Here is a 23,191-nt window from a genome sequence, read left to right on the forward strand (position 1 = left end):
TGGTTTTAGTTTTAGTCCAGCTCCTTCTCATATTGTGGGTACAAACCAGCAAAGTGTGTCTTTGTTCACTGTCAAAAGTGCTTGTGCAAACACTGAATGGGCAGGGGAGACGGAAATCCTTCCTTTGTACAAAAGCCAATCCTTAGGATAAGAGACAGACTGTTCCGGCGAGAAGTGTAAAAGCGCTTGTTCTTACATTGTTACTGGGATTGTTGTTTTGTAACGTTGAACCCCAAAGGGGATCCATGATTTAGGAACACACAAAATCCATTACAGTACCTTTGTTTCAGAAGTGCTGGTGTAGGACGTTCCTTGTGACGTTAACTATAAACACATGTTCTCTCTTTCAGAACAAGTCGAATGCCCCTAGTGAGAGCAACCTGACCCTGCTCTGCAGCAGCGCTAATGATCAAGCAGAGTGGAACCTCGGTCAGGATGACAGTGTCCTCCACGGGAAGCAGCTCCCTCCCTCGCCAAGGAAGCAAGTTTCTTCTGGTGGCCATAGAGAATCTCTCTCAAGGCTGGAAGAAGAAAGCAGTGAAAAAACCTTTACCACTGATAAGATGGACACCACTAGTACGACATCCCTATCTCCAGTACAATCAAGTGCCCAGTTTGCTTCTCTAGAAAGTTTGAAAGCAGGATATTCTTCCTCTAAGTATGCAAAGCAGAATGAAACACTAAGCAATACCTCAGAAGATCAGCTCCCAGCGAGCCTTGCTCAACATCCATCCATTTTGGTCCCTTGGGAGAAAGATGGGAAGGAAGGAAATGAAACTCCAGAAGAGGGTGGGCTTCTTCAAGAAGTGGTGTCATTATGTAAACTGAGTTCTGCTTTTCACTATGGTTTAAATATTTCAAAGGATAGCTTATCCAGCAGTAGCAGTGGAAATAAAACGTAAGAAAACTATGAGAAGAGAAACTTGACTCCCATCAGAAGTTAAAGGGAGACTACTCAGGACTCCATATAACTCCATATAACATGGTAACCAAAAGATGAAAAAGGAATGAGAGATCTTCAATTACAAAAATAATTCTTTTCAGTTGAGTATGCATTTTCTGCCATCAGGACCTCTACTTCTATGTTTACCCGGTTCATTTGTTGGCTGTAGTTAGGTCCACAAAATGGAACTAAATATATGAATGCACTCTTCAATCAGGTACTAGTTAGTCTCTGTGTTAAAAATACGGCAGGTGTATGGTGCTTCCTAGCGTTTGCTTCCTCTAAGCAGCAGGAAAGGTATCACATAACAGGTAACCAGGTTTTGAAGGTACTATATTAATCCCATTAAGCATGAAATGAACTGAGCAATCTGATTTGTCTGAAATGTACAAATGTTAATATTTGTAATGAATTAATAGTTGCCTTAATCTTTTGAGAAGAGGTTTAACTATCTTAGAAGATAAATGCGAATCTACAAAACAGCAATAATGATTTTCCATGGCAAGAATTTGCTTCAGCAAAGTGGGGGGAAAAGGAAACTTTTTTTAGATTAAGGAATTTCTGGTGAATATAACTTGGAACTTACTTCAAACTAAAACTGTGGCCCTGTCTTCCAGACTTCGAATAGATAGCGCATGCTTTTCTCTCTTCTGTAAAGTACATGAAGTGCTGAATTATAATGTGACGTTTATTAACTTCTGTTTACAACTAAGACACTTTAAAGATGTATTATCCGGTTTCCCTAGGTAGACTATTTCACCTAAAAATTTTCAGAAAGGAAAGTGTAAGTGGAATTGATAATTTCTGCTATTTTTTATTTTCTACAGTTCAATAGTGTTTGAAAACTAATTTGTGCCTCTTCTGAACTATTTTCTTTCCATTTTTAGTAGCTACCTTTTTGAAGGTAGGTTGAATTACTGTTACTTAGAAGTCATATTTAGTTAAATTATTAAAGTGTTATGACTGAAAATTACTTGTAACACTAGAAAGCTAAAATTACAGATTCCGTTTGAGACTGCGTATATCCAACTCTCATTTTAGCCAAGTTGAACAACCAAAAATCTCTTTCTAAGTTCAGTGGAGGAGAATAAGTGGACTTGATGTATATTGTATTTAGAATAAGCATTTGTCCTCCTTCTGGCAGCGTTCTTAAGGAATATTTGGATATTTAAAGTCTGAAAATTCTTGCTGCTACATGGAGCAGCTCTTTCCTTTTTTTTTTTTTTTTATTTTTTCATTTTCCTCCCCTTTTCTTTTTCCACCTCTCCACCTTACCATACATCTGTTGTCCTCGACAATAGCTCAGGAAAAGCATGAAGTAAATTTCATCAGATTGGAATTGTCAGCTTTGAAGGATATTTGTGATGCAGTTGGCAGAAGTAACACATGGGTATAAAATGAACTGTGCCTGAGAAGAATGCTCTCCTGCTCTTCTAAACTCGTCAGAAACCTTTTTTTCTTTCATTCCCTCTTTGGCATGGGTCTGAGTGAGCATGTTCATGAGGTCGGTATTTGGATCAGATTATGCTTTAATATCTTAATAGTAGTTTGTAGCAAAGTTTAATATCAGTTGCCACATTGAGATTTATGAATGAATTTTCCTTCTAGCTAACGCAAATGGAAAGGGTTTTTTCGGCTGCTTTATTACAAGGAAGCTGACCTAAGGGAATGGATCCATATCATTACAGAGGCAATATCTGATGCTTTACCACAGAGCAGCAGTAGAGTGAGACCTTGGCTTTAGTAATGCAAAAGTTTCAGCTTGTTCCAGAATGAGAAGGGCTGGGCCGGTACTTGCCATTGAGGATGAGCCTCCAGAACTAATTTTTTTTTTTTTTTTTTAATCAGTGTAATGAAGGTAAAAGGTTGTAAAGGTGCAAATCTTACAGAAATATCTCTGCCTGATCAGGGCATGAACACTCCTGAAGGCATCTGCAATCTGTATCGCTGGAGAATCTCAGTATTCTAGAGCTAGAGGTTGTATGTCCAGAGGTCTGTACTCCTTGTGTATCAACATGGTATGTTGTGGGCTTTTTTTTATAACATAAAAATGTTGTTTGGCAAAATATATTGCACTATTAAAAATGGGAAGTATCATAAAAATTATTTAAAATCTCTAAACTTCCCAGGTGGGTCAGACCAGGTGGCTCAGGTGCTGTTCAGATGAGAAAGCTGCAGAGCAACCTCATGGATACTTGTTTCAAGGTGGTATTAATGACTCGGTAGAGAGCGTTCTTCTTTGCTGGTAACTAAACATTACCAAAATGTAGAGCTGCTGAGTGTGTCTAGGAGAAGACAGGCGATACAAAGGTCTGTGTTCTTGCAGTGCTTCTCACTCGTTCTCAGTCATGTCCTTGCATGTTGTTGATGAGAATTTCAAGAATCGCCTTTTCTTTTCCTCTGCATCTGACATGGTGTTTCTCTCCACCACTCCATCTAAGATGATGGGGGTTTTTCTTCATTGATTGAATTATTAACGTCTTATGGAGAAAAATAGGAAAAAATCAGAAATTATGTCCATCATTACTTTCAAAACCATTGAATACATAAGTCCAGGAATGCTGCCAGAAAGTAGTTTTCAAAAACGCCTCTCTGATAGGATAAATCTTACTGGCTTTACATGAGAGTTAGGCACTGAACTCGTATTATCACACAGATTGTCCCATTCTCACCTTTGTGGAAAAAAAAATATGGAAGCCTTGTGAGGTTATTATAAGGATCATAAAATGGAAAGTTTAATAGTAGAATCTTTCAACATCGAGGCATTGTAGTAATAATTCACTGTTTAATTGCATGAAAATGCAGATTGAAAAGAAGTAAAAGAAGTAAACAGATGAACTAAAAGATGGAAGGTAAAATTCAACTTAGAATTATTTTTATTTCAGTCATAGTGTTAGTTACTGCGCTTATGCCATGTTGTTTCCTTACTATTTATGAAGCCCATAGAGTGTTTACAGTCATTAAATAGTATGTCTTTTTTGATTTTCAACCTTGTATGGGTTCAAAAATAACTTAGTCTTATATCTATGTTGAATTTAACTATAGGTACATTTTTATCTCTGTAATATTACAGAATCTTTTCCACTTACTATCAGTGATCTTTTAAAAAGGCTAATATTTGTGCCTTATTTAAACAGAATTAACAGTTACCAAATAGATAAGAGTCCAAACTGATATTTACAGTTCAACACTGTTGTTCTCTGTCCTTGTGATAATATAAAACTGTTTATTGGCTACATATAAGCGGTATTTTTGTTACCACTCTGGGTTCTATATTAAGATAAACTGTCCAGGTCCAGTACTTTTTACAAGTTTTATACTTGTATGCTTTTTTATTTGTGGAAATCCTTCTAAAGTCTTTGAAAATCATCAACATTCATCACTAGCTACTGGTGAGAACTGAATTCTGCTAAGTCAGAGCTCCTGTGATCTTCTTCAGAGGCATCTCTTTTCTTCAGGATCTCAAGTATCTTCCCGTTTCTCCTGTTTAAGGGAGATATCAGGTTATTCGATTAAGCTTTGTAATGTGTTACTTACACATAGGAACAAATTTCTGATGTAGAAAGTCAAACTAGGACTTGAATTTAGTATTTTCGAGTCTGTTTTGCATAGATGTCTGCCTGAAATGAGCCATCATCGGTCGTCTGGTTTGGGAGGAAAAAAGTAAGGGCAGCAGAAAGAGAAAGGGATTCCTGGGTTATTCCAGTGGGGTGCGGTGACGCGGAGCCTGGGAGTCCTCAGGAGGAATAATAACTGAGGAAACCCAGAATTCAGGATACTATTTAATGTTCTAGCTCAATTGTAGTGATTCTGACCCAGCCATGTAGGCAAACGTAATATTGCCTATGGAATTAATCCCCTGTGGGATTTGCGGAATGAATAATATGTTGTCCCAGTCGAAGCCTTCCCGTCTGTGTGTATAGAGATGCAACATGTGAAAAACAGTGCGGATACTGAGGGAAGGACAGTACTGTGGATGCCAAGGTGATCCCGACCCCCCCTCTATGCATGCAGAGGGCAGTCTGTGTAGAGTAGGCAGTGGTTTGCTCCTCCATCCCACCTGTCTGGGCATTGTGTAGCTCCGAAAAATAGACTTGTTCTGAAGGAAAAATGTAGTTGTAGAAGTTGCCATAGAACTTGTTGACTGAACCCTTCATCGTCATTTAGCATTTCAGTGCTGCTGCTGCTGTTTGGGTGGGGTGGTCAGAAGCTCTCAGCGCTGGCTGGAGTCCCCTCTCAGGCATTGTAACACGGACTTCGGCTGGAGTTTTAGACACATGCCTGGGTGCTTTTGAAAATCCCACCCAATCACTCAGGAGAAGTGTTTTAGATCTCAAAAATCTGTTTTAGATGTCTTTTCCAGTTTTAGAATGGGCTAGTTTACAACCTTGTGTTCTTGTAAACGGTGTAAAGTCTAGGTGAAAGAACAGTTAAGCCAGGTTTTTAAAACAGCTTCTCTTTCTCCACCTATAATCGATCGTACTTAGTCCTACGGAACAATCTTTCATTGGTGCAGCTGTCTAATGGAATTGCTAGGAGCATCTAAAATCTTTTCTCTATGCATGTAATTAACTGAAGAAACATTTCATGCAATAATAAACGAAGTGCCAGCATGAGGCCCTTTTGGAAAGGCACCCCCTGTGTAATACTGACTGTAGTACCTTGTCCTGCAGAAGGGAGCCCCGTCACCGCTGACCTGCCTGACTCTGCAGGGACGGGTCAAGGGTGGTCTTTATTTCCAAGGGAGTTTGCATCTTCTCTGTTAGTGCCAGACTCTAGTCCAGGTGCTGTGAGACTCCAGCCAGCACATTCCCAACAGCCTGAAATTTCAGGCTAAACAAACGTGGCTAGTAAAATTACACCTGAGGCAAGCAGCTTCCTTATTGCAAAGCTCAGGATGGTGAAGGCTGTCTGTTCCCATGGCATCGTGGTAAATCTGTGGAGAATGAATGTAGAAATAAATGCACCAGCAAACCCAGTGTGAATGGTGATGTGACTTGTCTTCAGTGACTTCTTTGCTGCTATTAGATGTGTACGTCTTTGCCAAGCGTTGTTTACCTGTTAACAGAGTCTGGGGTCTGAATAGAATGTGTCCTCAACTTCACCCCGAGAGCATGGACCACAGCTGGTCTAGAATTCATGATCTTCAGGGTTGAAAATAAAGGAATGGAAAAGGGATGGTATGTGGTTTTGTGCAAAGCCTTCCTTGATTTGCTTTTGTCATGTTTGTTTTACAGTTTTAGTCAGTGGTTGATTGAAAGTACTTGATAGGTTTTTCCTGGAAGCTGCTAAACTTCTGGAGTTGCCTCATGAGTCCACAGCCACCTTAGTCTGGAGGGCCATCCACCATCCGTGTAGTTGGCAGGGCCGTTGCCATTTTCTGCTGGCTTGGAGTATGAAGCAGGTAACACAGTTGGAAGTTACTCCAAGGTTTACTGTAGTAAAGGGTACTCAAATTAACTTGTACTATTACTTAGGTCAATACTAACGACATTTGTATTTAGAGTCCAATAACAGTATTAGCATTTGAAAAATAAGTTGAATTCAAGTACGTTGACGTTTGTTATGATTCTGTGTGAATTGACCTTCTGTTTCTGTTAAAAATAAGGGAGCTACTTGGTCGTGTGGGGGAAATGTGTTGACTTTCAAATCTTCAGTGAATTTTGTGCAATATTTCTCCTTGTTTCAAAGTAATTTAGTAGTGCACATCTGCTTTTCAAGCAGATCCTTGAAATGGTATTTTTCAAAAATGTGTAAAAATTACATGTAGCTTTGAAATATGGTTGTATGATAAAAACATGAAGAATATATTCTAGTGAGGCAAATGTATATTTCCAATGACTGGCAATGATTACGGATGTCACATTCTATGGAAATAATAAGGCCTAAGCCAGTGTTCGCATACCAGTAGTTCTAGGTAATTCTTAAAACTGTAACCCTGTTAAATTGAAGTAAGGTGAAATATTAGAATTTCTGATGTTTAGCGTATCATTTGATCATTTGTTTATCATTGATAAAAAGATGAGGAGTTAAGCTTGCTTTTCAGTACCACCAATGAGGTGAGAGTTCATGGTGATGACTGTATGTATTAAGCATTTAGTTTGTGACATCCCTAATTATCATAAGTCATTACTTTAAAATATCTACTAATGTTGCCAGTATCCTTTTAATTTTTTTTGTAAATTAATTTCTTTGTATATTGATGTACATTTTGTTCTAACCTTTGGTTTTCCCTTGAGAACTTCTTTAAATTAATATACTTGAATGAGGCAATAAAGCACTGTGGAACGGCTGGTCTTGGTGCAGTTTACGCACAAAGCACATCACGTCTGTTACTTCATGATTTTTGAGGAGGAAGAGAAATTTAAAATGCTTACATGTTTAGCCAACTGACAATTTGTGTTTGTTATTTTTAGATTTGTGTCAGATACGATGAGAAATGCCTCAACATGGAACAAAGCAACATTACGTATCCCAATGCTTCTAATTTTTTTTCAGAATGTTTTTTCAGTGACCTTTGAAAACCATTCCTGTTAATGTCCTTGGTGTGAGCCTTTAATACTTACAGGAAAGGCATAAAGTACAGGACATTTTGAGGTTTTATTGATAATTATAATAATTTCAGAGATTTTTTTCTTAAAAAACAAAGCAACCAGCATTGTCCTAACAGTTTTAAAAATTTAGTTAGTTGCTGATCTTTAATAAAACTTGGAACAAATCTAAGAATTTACTCCATGCTTTTGCACCCTCTGGACTACTGTTCAAAGTCATCTCAAGAACTGCAATTCAGACCTTAGACTACTGTTGGTAGTGCACTGTGTAGATGTAGTAAATGAGCCGTGATGTGTGGTGTGTTGTCTTGGTTTTTTTTTTTTTCTTTCAAGTTTGTGGCATCAGTAGAAGGTTTTGGTGAACTCCACATTACCATAAAGTGCCCAACACTGTATTATAAAATAAAACTTAACAATATAAAATTCCTTGGGTTGTGCAGATTCTTGTTTGATGGGTTGATCTGAACAGCATTTTCATGTTTATCAGGCATATAGGTTAAAATAATACAGTGATGCTATATTATAATGGAAGTTTTTCTCCATTGAATGATCATTTCAGTTTCTCAACTATAGCGAAAGATGAATGTGTTTTCTTATTAATTATACAGCACAAATGTTAAATGCCGACATCCTTTGTAGTTCCAGTGGTATTTTGCTCCTTCTAAAAATCTTGGCTAATCACGCCTATTTGGTAAACAGCTTTTTTTTGGTGTGTAGGTCTTCACGTTCTTACCAAAAAAGTAGGTGTATTATCTTACTTTATAGATTAAGAAATTGAGATATTAAGTGGAAACTGCATGCTGAAGGTACAGTAGCAATAACTGATGGGTGCTATGGTTTGAACCTTTAACATATATACAAGTGTGTAACTATGATTCAGTTAGGTTTTTTACATTAAATGACTATGCAGTATAATCTGATCTGTGATTCTCTCTTCTAAATGAAGAGCATTTGGATATCTTGTGCAGATAAACAACAGGGACTGCAGTTCTATATACACAGCTGATGAAAAAGTTACAGATTATTTTCTTACAAAATAATGAGGGGGGTGACTTCAACACTTGCTATTAGTCTTGTATTAGCTTACTACAGCCAGCAGATGGATAGAAGCTGTGAAGGCTGGTATCGCTGGGATCTTTGCTGCTAGATTAAGTGTAGTGCATCTTGCAGTCATTTTTTTCATTTTGCCAGTAAACATGCCCACATTTATTCAGCTATTCAAAAGATAGCTGTGACAGTTAACTTCTTGTCAGATTATGCGCCAATGGATAGCATTGTAAAAATGTAGAAGCCTTTCGTTTTTGCAGAAGGAGCAAGAAAGTATGAAGATCGAGTCTTCCAGGTTAAGTTTGCCTGTTTGCGGTAGTTTGTTATCTCAGGGCACCGAGAAGGCGGTTGCAACTTGCTTTCTACGGATGTTTCAGTTCAGTAAGTTCTTTCAAACGTAAGCATGGGGAAGGGTGGAAAAAGAGGAGGTGATAAGACAAGTTAGTCCGAGTTAAGTTGGCGAAGTCTACACAGATGGTACAGCAGGACTCTGTTCCTGCCGATACAACTTTACCAAGTGTCTGTGACAAATGATTTCAGAGGCGTTTGGTGTACCTGTCACAGGTAGCACCCTGAGTATGAGAGCTGGCACATCTATTAAGGGTTCTGGCATTTGAGGGGAAAAATGCAACAAAGCAGTATCTTGCTGGGGACTTGTTTAGGAGAAGTCATAAGCACTCTTATTCATTAGTAGCTTCTCGGTTGGTTGTGCTTCAGAAGCAGCTGAGAATATTGCTTTTGCAAGATGCTTTTACGCAGTGCAGCTGCAGCCGTACCTGAATGATGGACAAAGCATTTCATTTTCCTTCCAGAACTCACTGTGTGTTAACCTCATATTCACAAAAGGAAAAGTAACTTTATCAAATTTGTGGATTTAGATTTTTATTTGATGTGACAAGCAATAGCAACAACAACAAAAACCTAAGCAATGCCTGAAGTGATGTTGTGGGTTTGCTGGTATTCAGATAAAGCAAAGCAGAGTCAGTCTGCAGATTTTCATCATTCGGAAAAAATGCTAGCAGCTTCTTAAGCTTCAAAACCCCAGAGGTTGTCAATCCCGTTACCAATTCTGTATGAAACATAAACAAGTGCTAGTTCTAAAAGCAAAGTTTGGGAAGCACATTTGGAATATGCTATGGGCCATATATCATTTCCTTTCTATGGCCGCCCATTTTACATTCCTCCTGAAAGTCGAAGGGCCGGGTTCCTGACGGCATACTGCTCCACTGATTTTCTTTTTTCGGGTCTACGTCTTCCCTCAAATAACTGTCACTGAAACATGAGGAACAAAACCCAACAGACAGCAACACTGAGCAACAAAGGTACAACATGGGCTTACAAAGAATGTATCAAACCTGGTAGCAAACCTTTTCCTTTTAGATCCGTTATCTGATTATAATTTTTAAGTCCTGCAAAGTAGTCAGTGTTATGGACGAGACACAGTGAAGATGTACTCTGCCACATAGAGCTTACACAAGAGCCATTTGCATTTGTTTTTCATGTATGTATAGTTGAATGAATAGCTCAACTAATACACTTTTCAAGGTGAGTATTTTTATCCTGGTATAAAATCACTTAATTTGATTTAGAATACGATCATAGAATCATAGAATCGTTAAGGTTGGAAAAGATCTTTAAGATCATTGAATCCAACTCTTAACCTAGCACTGCCAAGTCCACCACTAAACCTTATCTATGCGTCTTTTAAATACCTCCAGGGATGGTGACTCAACTGCTTCCCTGGGCAGCCTGTTCCAATGCTTGACAACCCTTTCCGTGAAGAAATGTTTCCTAATATCCACCCTAAACCTCCTCTGGCACGACTCGAGGCCATTTCCTGTCGTCCTGTCACTTGTTACTTTGGAGAAGAGACCAACCCTCAGCTCACTTACGCCCTCCTTTCAGGTAGTTGCAGAGTGCGATAAGGTCTCCCCTCAGCCTCCTTATCTCCCAGTTCCCAGACTGTGAGTCTTTCTCCCAGACTAAACACCCCCAGCTCCCCCAGCTGCTCCTTGTAAGACTTGTGCTCCAGACCCCTCACCAGCTCCTTTGCCCTTCTCTGGACACGCTCCAGCAGCTCAATGTCTTTCTTGTAATCAAGGGACCCAGAACAGAGCACAGTATTTGAGGTGCGGCCTCACCCGTGCTGAGTACAGGGGGACCATCACTTCCCTAGTCCTGCTGGCCACACTATTTCTGATACAGGCCAAGCATTAAGGACCTCAGCCTTTTCCTCCTTCTTGGTCACTGTGTTTCCCCCCACATCCAACAGAGGATGGAGATTCTCCTTAGCCCTCCTTTTGTTGCTGATGTATTCATAGAAACGTTTTTTATTGTGTTTTACGGCAGTAACCAAATTAAGTTCTAGTTGGGCTTTGGCCCTTGTTAATTTTCTCCCTGCATAACCTCACAACCCTCCTTGTAGTCCTCCTGAGTGGCCTGCCTCTTCTTCCGAAGCCTGGAAACCCTCTTTTTTTTTTTTTTTTTTTTTTTCACCTGAGTTCCAGCCAAAGCTCTCTGTTCAGCCAGGCTGGTCGTCTTCCCCGCTGGCTCGTCTTTCAGCACATGAGGACAGCCTGCTCCCATGCTTTAGGATTTCTTTCTTTAAGAATGTCCAGCCTTCCTGGACTCCTTTGCCCTTCGGGACTGCCTCCCAAGGGACTCTGTCGACTAGTCTCTTAAACAGGCAATAGCCTGCCCTCTGGAAGTCCAAGGTGGCAGTTCTGCTGCTAACGCCCCTCCTTGCTTCTCCAAGAATCAAAAACTCTCTCATTTTGTAATCACTATGCCCAAGATGACTTCTATCCATCACATCACCCACTAGTCCTTTGTTTGAAAACAACAGGTCCAGCGGGTCACCTTCCCTAATTGGCTCGCTCACCAGCTGTGTCAGGAAGTTATCTTCCACATGCTGCAGGAACCTCCTAGGCTGTTTCCTCTCAGCTATATTGTGTTTCCAGCAGGCATCTGGTGAGCTGAAGCCACGAGAACAAGGGCTAGTGATAGCGAGACTTCTCCCAGGTGCCCATAGAATATTTCATCTGCCTCTTCGTCCTGGTTGGGTGGTCTATAACAGGCTCCCACCATGATATCTGCCTTGTTGGTGTTCCCCCTGATTCTTACCCATAAACACTCGACCCTCTCACCGCCATCATTAAGCTCTAGACGATAAAAACACCCTCTAACCTACAGGGCTACCTCACCGCCTCTCCTTCCTCGCCTGTCCCGTCTGAACAACCCGTAGCCATCAATAGGTGCACTCCAGTCATTGGGCTCATCCCATGAAGTTTCAGTAATGGCAACCATAATGTAGGGGGGTTTTCTGCACAAGGGCTTGCAGCTCCTCCTGTTTGTTGCCCACGCTGCGTGCATTGGTGTAGAGGTGCTTCAACTTTATCTTAAGACTTCAGCTTTATCTTCCCAAATGATAAAGAGGAACATTCCTGTGTGTTCAAAACGTATGGAGGGTGCTTTTCTCAGCCTGGTCCATTCAAAGCAGAAATATTAAAAACAATGTCTTTCAGGTTTTAGCCTTAACGTGCTCATCTTAACACTTCTGGAGCCCAGTTTTTTAGGGAGCAGTTTAGCATTGGTGACTTAATTGAAATTGTGGTAGGTGACTTCTGAGACTCTGGGTCCCGGCGCCTTGAAATGTGCTTGAGAAGTCATACATAGAGCAGAAAGTTGTGGCTACCTGTTCCCCCCACCCCCTCTGCAGGCCGTTGTTCGGTTCCGGGCTAACGCTGGCTGCGCTAGCGCAGTTTTCTGTTCGCTGTTCCTTTTAAGAAAATAACCTGTTAATATAATACCACCTGTTTAGCAATGAGAAGGATTATGTACTTAAAATGTTCAGCTGAATAATACATACAAACATCTGACATTTGGCCTGCTCTGAGAATAGGCGACATGCTTATTTAACGATTTTGAAAATGTTAAAATGGTGAGGTAGAAATTAAAATGTCATTTTAAAATATTTGTATTTAACTTATCTGATTCAGTCCTTTTCTACATTTCCCCTTGGCATATTCGAACCGGGGGTCATGGTAGCAGTCTGACACCGCGGATACTTTGAACCATATACTGAACATTGTTGGCATTTCAGCCTAATTAGTTGCATCCTATTTTGTGATTTGTCTTCGGTCCTTTGGGTTGCTGGCCCAGGATTTTTTTTAACCTTTTTTTTTTTATGCTCATCATTGTCTCATTTTAAATGTCAGCAGACCAGTACTTGTGTAGTTGGGGTGGGTTTTTTTTCCCCTTACTTCTTTTCTCCCCAATGTCAGAAAATTTGACAAATGATTCCTACATCTCAGGCAGGCTGCATGTGAAAAATGTATCCCGGGACCGAGCGATGAACACAGGCTAATCTAGTCCATGTCCATGCAGGTCTTGAGCACAGCCACATATTTTTCTGGCCGCTGGTCACTGTTCCCCACAGTTCTGAACTTCCTTTTATATATTTTTTTTATTTTTCTGCTCTGTCGCTAGGGTCTAAGTCAAGGTGACTCCTTCTGTGGATCGGTCTTGGCCATCGCAGCCAAACAGCGGCGCTGTGGGCAGCCTGAAAGGAGATCCCTGTGCCTTTACCTCCGGAACACCGCGTGCGCTCCTGGCGGTGCCGCGCTGGCTGGGGTGCCGGCAGGGTGCCCTGTCACCGCCGTACGCACGCAGCTTCTCGTTTGGGCGGCCCTTGCCCGCTTTGCTGAGCGGGTGATTAGAAGCAGCTGAAGCTGCATTTAATTGTTTAAGCTGTTTTACACTTGGAGCAGAAATACGCGGGAACACCCCACACATCTTCCCTGCAGACTCGCGCTTTCCTAATCTGCCTAAATATTGTGAAATTACTTAGGGGCAACACCTGAAATTCAGTGAATAGCTTGTACTAGCTGCATGGAAGACTTTAGTTATTTTGTGGGACAGAAAGCAGCCGTTTAACCCGGGGCTGCCCTGCGCTGTGGCTACTTGTACGTTGCAAACGCGCTGCGGTGCAAACAGCTGCTGGTACGGGTGGGAAAGGCTCGCGGCCCAAGCGCTCGCGTATAATTAAGGTTGCCGTGCGGAGGCTGCCCTTTCGGGTGGCTCTCGCTCCCCCCGTGCCAGCGTTGCTGTGTCTGAATTCCTGCTGCCAAGGAAAGTTTAGCGCAGGTGCCAAATGAAACTAAGCGGGTTCAAATTGGAAACACACATTTTTGTCATCGCCGGTTATTACAATACATGCCAGGGAAAATTGCGCTTTTGCTGAAACTACGGGGGGAAATCTGAAAGGTGATACACAATATTGAGGTAAGAAAAATGTCATGCTTTAAACAGTGCCATGAAGAGCATAAAACCAGATGAAGGCCTGTGTAGTTTTTCTCTGATCAAAAAAGATGATTTAAATTCATGATTTGGACGTGTCAGTCTTGCTGGTGTTTGACAGTGTTAGATGAATTGCTGGTAAATATAATTGCTTTGCCAAATGATTTTGGGGAAATAAAAATCACAGCCTGATAAAAGCAGAAATTAAAAGCAACTTTTGTGAAACCAAGCCAAAATATAACAAAGTTGCTCAAATTGGTTACAATATGAAATCTCCAATACGTTTTTATCCCATAAATATCATTTGAAGTAACCTAAACTTAGAAAAATCAGCACTGAACTGAGAACTCTGTTTGGCCTTCAGGACTCCACCTGTGCCTTGATTCATAATTTATACTCTGGCTTTTCGATGCGCAAGAGGTCTTCCCACCTCGTGGCATGCATTATAGATGGAGGAGTTTAGGTGAAAACATGCTTTTACTGTGAGGCATAGGGTATGGCCCACTCTCCACATCAAATTCATGTGTGCAATTTAAACAAGAGCTTAGTCTGCTCCCAATAAACACACAACAGATATCTCTTTTATAAATGTTGGGTTTAGCAGCGTCTTGACACAGTAGCTTGAAGCCTGTGCATGCTTCAGTGGGATATGAAAACCCCATCCATTCGTTCAACTGTGACGTTTCGCAATAGGCAAAATTTTAGTGTTGTCAGCTACTCGCTGTTCAACTTTATTGACTTCCAGTGTCTAATCTCATGCTCTTTTTTTTGAATTGTTTTCCGAGGTGTCAATTTTCTTTAGCTGAGAGGCTACTGAATAGCACAGGAAAAGGAACTTGGCCAAAATCCTCTGATCTGTGATTCCTGATGTTATGTGACATTACGCGTGTAGGGTTTGTCCTGCAGAAAGACTTGCAGGAGACTCAGGGCTTGCATTAAATAAAACATAGTTCAGAAATTTTTGGCCTGGAAAAAGACTTGGCTGGCACTTATCTGGAGACAAGCTTTCTGCTGTGGGACTTTATTCATTGTGGCCATTTTTAAAAGTGTATGTTCTTTATTTAATACCATAGTTTAGGTAATGTTTATTATCAATTAGCATCTGTTTGGACAATAATCACTGGCCAGACTTCAGACACAAATCATGACAACAGCTTAGCTCCTCATCGACCAGAAAACTGGATGGGCCGGATGCTTTATTGCTCCCTCACGGGCCAGGTGGCATGAGTTTTGGCAGACCTTGGAGGGAGAGGATTCCCTGTCTGAGCCCCCTCTGCTGAGAACGGCCTGTCGTGGCTGGAAAGCTAGCGTGGCATCATGGCTGTAAGTCACATATTATCAAAATTTCAAATCACTCAGTTGTACTGAACAGGAAAGCTCATAGTATTTTGTTGAAACAAATAAGAATTTTTGACCTTCCTCACAACGTTGAGAAACAAATCCTTGGTGGTGATGGTGTTCATCTTCCAGAGAGCATAGAAACGCAGTGTTTTCTATTGAAAACCCACAAGGTCAGATCATGGTCATCAGTGTTAACTGCTTGGGAGAGCAAGGTCGTACAGCATCCAGTTACTAAAATAATGGAGGAGCACGAGTTTCATGTTTTTCGAGATGTTCCTCAGGTTCAAGCTTAGGATTTAAGCTTACCGATTTAAGCAGCGAAATAGACTTCCCCAGAACTCCCCCTGACACACTTGGATCTGGGGGGTCGGCTGCTAAATGGCCATTGGGGCAGGGTTGGGCACTGCTCAGGGAAGGCACATGGAAGTGAAGGAACGGTGTTTGCACTTGTCTTAAATCTGTTTTACCTGGAGGCGTCCTGGGAAAGCAGCCACGGCAAGCGGGGCTGGAGGGGGCTTGCAGCGCAACTGCGAGCACCGCTAAAGATGAATTCCTCCGAGGGGCCCATTCAGTTACAACACGAGTTAAAGCTGATGCCTTTGGGAGAACAGGACTCTGGGTTTCTGAGGTTATTGATCTTTATTGAAAAGCAACAGAGAAACTGTTGAAGTGAGCAGTGAGCCCCCTGTGAAAATGGGACTTTGATTAAGTGAAAAAAAATCTTACTGCTCTGCCATTTTTCTGCCTGTGCTCGGCCACAGTGCTGGAAAGACAGTAGTAAATTGAAAAACAGAGCGTGTGATTCTCAGCTTGTATAAATTAGCTCCAGCGAAGCTGTTGTGATTCGTGCCACCTTGGGGCCTGGCACAGAACCTCTCCCTTTGATGGGCACGGTGCAATCGGTCGGCCTGGAACGGTGAGAGGAGGGTGCGGATCACAGTGTTGAGGCTGGCAGCCTGGACCATGGCACAAAGTGTTCATTTTCATTTCTGTGTATGGAAAACCTTTCTTGATCACTTGATTCCAAAAGGAAAAGTTGTCTTTTTAAACTGCAAATATAGTTCTAGCCTGGGGATAATTTCCTTTGTAAATGTATGATGAAATAATCCCATAAAGCAAAAGAAAAAAATGTAGGTTGCATGTGGTTTGATAGAATCCTTATTTATTGGTCATTTTGATCCTGTAGACAGCAAAATAGTAATACTAATACACCATCTAAGCTATGAACATACTATGTACATACAGAGAAGGAATGATAATTTTACATAAGATGGAGAAGGCACGTAATGCAGTGATACGCTATAATCATTTTGAGCTGGCCTAATTCCAGCTGCAATACTTTTAGTTTGCCTAGTGTAAATATTCCTGGGACTCTGAAGCTGCTCCTCGCTGATTCACAGGCTGGGTGTCACCTCTTTCCAAGGCAAAAGGGCATGGGCTGTGAAAGGGGAGTAAGTTGCGTCTCCTGCTTCTGAGTATTTTCAGAGGGATCTGGTGCAGAGCAGATCAAGTGCTCTAACTTAGCACCTTCTCTTTCTTTGTAGAAGGCTGTTAGATATGAAGAGAAAGTTTAAATGTGTAAGATTTGGGAGCATGTGGCGCCTTTGTTTCTTTAATGGATAGGTTGCAAGTGATCACGAATAGATTATTTTACTTTCAGCTTTTGAGTCAAAACAGTGAGATAGATTAAACAAATGTAATTTAGAAATATTTTAGGTCTTCTGCATGGAGATACCTCCGTGTTAATGGAGGTTATGAGTGCTTTTTTGGGAAACCAGAAGCCAATCTCGATATTTTTTCTTTATAGCGGCACAAATGCTCTCCACCGCTCTTAGATGTTATTGCTCCTCCCTGAATGTCTGTGCTTCTGCACGCATTTTATTACACCCCTGGGCTGAGAAGCAGTAAATATCTTGACATCTGCTATGTCAGTATTAATCCGCAGTTTAAATTTCAGCAAAGATGGTATTAGACGCTCTTTATAATGCATTCTCTTTTGTTTTAACTGTTGTTCCCTGGTTGAGATATGGCCCGGAAGGGTCAGTCTTCTTAACCATGCATTTCACAATGACTATAGCATGTTAATATAGTGACGGCTTTGGGACTTTTTGTGCGTCTCCAGGCTGCTATTGAGCTTTTCCAGCTGCTGCGTCTGCCTCCCTGCCTTCTTTGGACATTGCTTTGTTAATTCAGCTTTTCAGAAAGTGTATTTAGAACTGACATTTGTGCCTTTTGGGCCTTTTCTTGTTTAGAGATCTGATGATTTTATAAGATCATAAATACAGTTTTGAATATTTCACCTTTTAATCCTTAATTGCAATAAAATGTGCTCCCTCTAAATTATCTTACACAGCCCTGCTTCGCTAGGGGTAATTCTCATTCCTGCCTCACCATCGCCCTCCCTCCCTTTCCTATGGTCTCCCTGCTATGAAAGCCCAGGTCACCCTTGTTGCCATCCAGCTTTTGCCTCCGCCTTCCTCAGGTGCCGTGCACTTTCATTTCCTTTTCTCCTCTCACTCTTGCATTTTCACCACTCTTATTTTTATTGTTTCCTCTCCACCGAGACTGACAGCAGTCACTTACGACCTACTCTAATCTTAGTTTAAAGGTTTTTTTCCCCTGCCTTCTCTCTTCTTGACTTACCTTCTACAAACCACAGTCATATTTCACTGCAAAATTTTTCCCTTTGTCGTGCTCTTATGGGTGCCTTTTTAATTCTTTAGGAGCGTATTCCTTCAGAGCTCTCTTTGGTCTGTATGAAAACTCTTCAGGCTTTCATATTCTCTGCTTGTCCTTCCTCTCTACACGTTCCTGGGTATCTTGCTCAGCCCTCTAGATCCTCTGCATGGCAACACTTTCTCAAATATTTTCTTACCTCTGTACAGATTGTTTTTCTACTGTCTCCAAAATTTCATCCAGAAAGTCAAACCACTGAGAAGAGCAGAATTACTTTCCAGCCACTTCCTTATTCTTGCTCTGTCTTTCGCTGTGAACAAGAATACTTTCCTTCAAGTTAGTTCTCCATGCAAACTGCCTCCACCTTCAGCTGCTTTCTCTCTTTTGTCCTTTCCCTTTGAATCACATAATGATTTTGTCTGGAAGGGACCTGCTGAGGTCATCTAGTCCGACCTCCTGCTCAAAGAAGGGCAAACTTCAAAATTAGGTCTTTAGTATAACCATTCTACTGCTTCTTCTGAAATGACTTTATTTCTGGTTTTCTTTCTCCATCTCTGCTATTCACTGTGGTCTCTGTCAATTTTATTTCTTCTTTTAGCTCACTGACCAGAAATCCAAGAACACAAAGCAGGTGTGGGGAAGCGTCTGCCTTGCATCTGCTTTACTAGTTCAATGCTGCTTCTGCTCCCTGTGCCCAGTTGGTGCCTCTGGACTCCCCCTGGTTTTCAGAGCTCTCTGCCCCAAGCCCTCCCCAGCCTCCAGCCTTACACAACTTCTTGGCCGCTTGCTCATTGCTTGCCCTCCTCTTTGCACAGGTTCCTGTATCTTTGCCCGCTTTGCCACCTCTGTCTAGAAGGTGGCCTTGTCTTTGGGTCTCCTGAACCTTTTTTGGGTGAGGCTAGAGCAATGTTTGTAAGAGTCTGCCCAAATCACTCCTGCTTCCCTTGAGGTCTCTCGTCCTCACACACTGCCCATTGCTGTCTCGTTTGCTGAGCAGTATCTACCTCAAGGTGTATGCTCTTTGAGTCAGTTTCTTCTTTTTGCAAATATTTACTTATCTTCCTAAAAATGATCATGGCTAACAAACTTCATAGTATTTTTTTATTCTGCCTTAGCAGTGTCTCACAGGACAAATGCTGGGATAAACCAAGAGTTTCAATTAAAAGCTATTACATCTGTTATTAGATATTGCCATAACTTAAAAAGATCTTCCCGAATCTCTGCTATCTCTTATCTACGATCATATTTTTGGTAACTTATTTTTCTGTTCTTTCCTTAGTTGCCATTTGAACTCTCTGGATTTAAACTGCATCTGTACAACAACGATTGCATTCAAAATAACAAGCTTTGGTACTAAAGCTGTAAATTGGGCTAGCATAAAATCTGTTGTGCATTTTCGCTGTGACTACATTCTGCTCTTTTAACTCGGCTTGAATCCCGCCATCCGCTCACATTTTCTGTAGTGCTTTGCTTTCAAAGATATTGGTGAGGACTGCAAGAAATGCAGAATGTGCTTACTATCACAGTTACTGATAATCATCTCGTACAAAAATAAATGTGAGTGACATTGATCTTCAGTAATCCCTTAAGGGGTTCGTTCAAAATGAATTATGAATTGATCTTTAGTTAAAAAGACGAGTTAAAGTCTTGGGTAGTGAGTGTGCGTGCTGCATTATGCAACTCCTGGAATAGCAGTCCGGGGTTGGATGTATATATCTGGGATGTTTCACAACTGTGGGAACATATAAACTGAACTGCAGGAAGAAAGAAATGCCATCATGAACTATCCACTTCATTGCCTCTTTATTGTGGGTTTGGTTTGTGTGGGAGCAATGCTTATGCTTTAATTTCTTGACTATGTGTGAAAATCTACTGGATCAGAGAGTCACTGCTAAAATTTGCCTCTACGGTTCAAATAAACTCTGGGTGTATTTTTGGCACATCCTTTCCTACTACAAGAATGATCATTAAATCTCTTGAAGATTTTCAAATATCTATTTCATTGCAAGATTTCTTACAAACTTTTCTTGTTATTCAATTACATTTTATGCATGTGTTTCTTTATCAACAAACAGTTGCAATCCTTTTGTTGCATTATGAGGTAGTTAAATGGGATTATCCCTGTTTTAAAAGATGAAAATTGAGGCACCAAAAAGTATTTGCCTGTAATCATATGAGAAGTCTCAACTCCAGGAGAAGCACCAACTCTGTCATCAGAGCTGAGATGCTTTTTCGTTATTTCCAAGGCAGTGCTTTACCCGTAGGCCACTTCTGCCACTTTCCTGGTATTTTCCATGAGCTTTGGGAAATGTTTTTGAGTGTGCTTTTGGGCAGCCAAAATATGTTTGCAATGTCAGAAGCAATAGTTTTATAAAATGGGCCGTCGAGTAGTATTGTAATGAGAAAATGGCAGTAGTGTGGATATGAAAATTTGCTTAGGATGTTGATTTCATGTCTTCCAAGAGGTCAGATTATGCCCACCAGAAATTTTAGGACACGGTCTTTTACACTCAGAGAAATATGTGCTCTTCTGGAAACTGAAATTCTTTTCAGTAGAAGTTAGAAGGGCAGAGGGTAAAATGAGAGAACTGAAGGAAAGAAAACCAATTAAATATGAAGCATTTATTTTGGAGATTTTTCACACAGCTTCCTTTTAATCCCTGATTAACAGATGAAAGTAGATATGCTGAGACACAGCTCTAGTACTAAACCCTTTGATAACAGAATTATAATGTCTTTACTGTACAGGTTTATTTGATTAGTCTGCATTGTCTTCTGCTGCAGTGATTGCGAGGCAGTCAAAGGAAAGCACAAACGAGAAGCTGTTTTTCATGTTGCATCCGAGACAGGCACTTACGTGTATCCCAGGAGCCATTACTGTCTGTAACGCCTACCGCTGATTACCAAGGCTGGACTTCCCAGTGGAAATAAAAGTTGCCCTTGGATGGGTTGGTCCAAAACAAAGATAAATGGCGTTGGGTCACTTAAATGCTAAGAGAATTTTAATATTATTCGACTTAAAATTATTGATATATTGAAAATATTGAAGGCCCAAAGTCATTGCAATCTTTATATCAGTATTTCCGGAATCAGAATGAAAACAAACATATCTAACATATGTACACTGTCCCCTTTCAGCCATCTTCCAGGATGGAGGAGAGTTTTCTTCTAAATCAGTCTTTCTGTCGGCGGTGGCTGCACCATGTTCCACATTTCTACCCGGGATCCCTCCTTCTCCTGCCGGCTGGGGCTGTAGGTCCCTTGAGTCGCCCGTTTATTGGCAGCGATGACTGAAACCACAACTGCCAAGAAGAGGATCAATAACAAGGCCAGCGTTACTGAGCCAATGGAGGTGAATATGTTCGAGATCAAGTCAGTTGTCAACTGGAAGGATTGAAATAATTGCAATATAATTTATGTCAAGAGAATACTGAGACACACTTGAGCTACCATGGAAGGAAAACAGAAATCATTCTATGGATAGGGCTTTGCATAGACGAGCTACTGCTGAAGCACCGTTTATTGGGAGAGAAGGACATCAGCCCCTCCAGATTTTGGGTTTTTTGACTCTTCAGAAAATTACAGACACAGTGTTGGAAACTTAATATACAAGGCAGAGCTGGATGAATCACATGTAATGACCCATTTCATCTGACAGCTTCCTATTCGGCTTGAAAATAACCCGTGAGCTAACGTATCTGTGGACAGTAGTAGGAATTCAGTAATCACTTGTTTAATCACTTTAATAATAATTCATTATCCCTAGTTTGGTTGTGAACACGTTATTGCTAGTCTTTGCTACTGCAAGTTGAACACGAGCTATTTTGACTGGAAGTATATTCAGTCACATTTCTGTTTCTCTTGCTGGAGGAGTCAAGTTTATGTGAATACTTGTACTTATGTTTAGAAAATTTGCTTACTGTAAATATTTTTGTAAAGTGTACTATTTCTATGGGCATTCCTGCCAGTAAAGTTCTCCACCAGCAGGTTTGCATGAAATAAGTGTATAGAGGCTGCACAAGAGTGTAACTGAAATCTATTCAGTGAGAAATTAATCAGTACATTTTCACAAATATGTTTTAAAATATTCATCCAGCTCTTCTTCTACAGACAGGCTTTGTAGCTTCATCTACAGAAACACAAGCAGTATGGTACAGGATGAATGTAAGGATGCTCTGAATTTATTTTTTTTTCTGTTTTCTTGTGGCAGTGGGAAATGTGATAATGTCAGAAGGCACAGTGCGCATAAACAAATCTGCCACTTGAAAAGCTTTAGACCAGAGAAACTTTATAGTTAGTAGATGAATGTTTTATACACATCTACGTATGTGCTTTTATGTGTAAAAAATGCTTGTGATGTAAGGTAAGCTGATGAAGTGATGTGGTTAGTGTGGAAAAGTGGTCACTACGGACAGAATGACCCTGGCAGGAATTGAACTTCTGGGCAGATTCTGCCATCCATCATCTTCTGATTTGTATCACGAGTGACAGCTGAACTGCCATAGATGAATGTGTGCTTGAGGCTGAACTTTCAAATCCCAAAATATTTCGAAACGGAAAACAGCAGGTCAAAGCCCATTTCCCAGTTAGATGCTGCATGTTACAGGATAATTTAGTGACCCGCTTACTCGTCATTTCTAAGGAATTGCAATTACAGTTCTGAGAGCGATGACGATTTTGCATTCAGTGACGGATGTACTGTCAGTGGATGCTGTTGCGCACATTGCTGGGACCCACGCTGCTCAGATGCCTTTGCAGAAGAACGACAATGCCAGGGGGAAAATGTTAAAACAATCCTTCCTCTTTTTCCCTCTCTCCACCTCCACGCTGATGTAAAAGGCCCTACTACAATAATAAACACAAGTTTGGCTCAGGGATTCTCCCTAGGGGATGCATGACCGGCTGGGATATTTTCCTCTGTCCTTGATGGCTAAATATATGGTTCCTATGATTTTAAAAACATTTTTTCCAACCTAGTGCAGGTCACAGACCACATGACTCCAACCCTAAAACAAGGTGGCATGAAGCATGTTGTTCTATTAAATTGGGAGGTCATTTCATCTTTAGATGGTGTTACAGATATATTTGAGATCTTAGTTTTTCTCTCTACTGTGTTAGACTATATGACCCTTACTCCTCTTGTCTCAGAGAGGCTGCAAATTTTTAATGGAATTTTTACTCTCAGAAGCTGTCTTTTATTTTTGTTGTCTGCTCTGGGAAACTGAGGACCAAGATAGTCTAACTTAACTCTGATCCTAGGGTTGAACAGGACATTTGTGAAAGAAATGCACTACCACGGGCAAAGGGATGGTATTGCCTGGTCTCTGGTATGTGG

General features: G+C 40.9%; 2 protein-coding genes across 7 annotated transcripts in view; one reads left to right on the forward strand and one right to left on the reverse strand.

Moving 5' to 3' along the window:
* The window catches only part of DENND1B (DENN domain containing 1B), a 164,769-nt gene extending 156,872 nt beyond the window's left edge, over nt 1-7,897 (forward strand). For both annotated transcript variants that reach the window (XM_063344729.1, XM_063344730.1), the window contains one exon: nt 351-7,897. In XM_063344729.1, the coding sequence (XP_063200799.1) occupies nt 351-902 (552 nt within the window). In that variant the 3' untranslated portion in view covers nt 903-7,897. The remainder of the gene's footprint in view (nt 1-350) is intronic.
* Nucleotides 7,898-16,375: 8,478 nt separating this feature from the next.
* Nucleotides 16,376-23,191, reverse strand: part of CRB1 (crumbs cell polarity complex component 1) — a 114,609-nt gene continuing 107,793 nt past the window's right edge. For 3 of the 5 annotated variants that reach the window (XM_063343880.1, XM_063343884.1, XM_063343879.1), the window contains one exon: nt 16,376-21,240. In XM_063343880.1, coding sequence (XP_063199950.1) covers nt 21,025-21,240 — 216 coding nt within the window. In that variant the 3' untranslated portion in view covers nt 16,376-21,024. Of the gene's footprint in view, nt 22,607-23,191 lie in introns of all 5 variants that reach the window. The other 2 variants (XM_063343882.1, XM_063343881.1) reach the window with 2 other exon arrangements.

The sequence above is a fragment of the Chroicocephalus ridibundus genome, chromosome 8 (assembly GCF_963924245.1).
Source record: "Chroicocephalus ridibundus chromosome 8, bChrRid1.1, whole genome shotgun sequence".
Lineage (NCBI taxonomy): Eukaryota > Metazoa > Chordata > Aves > Charadriiformes > Laridae > Chroicocephalus > Chroicocephalus ridibundus.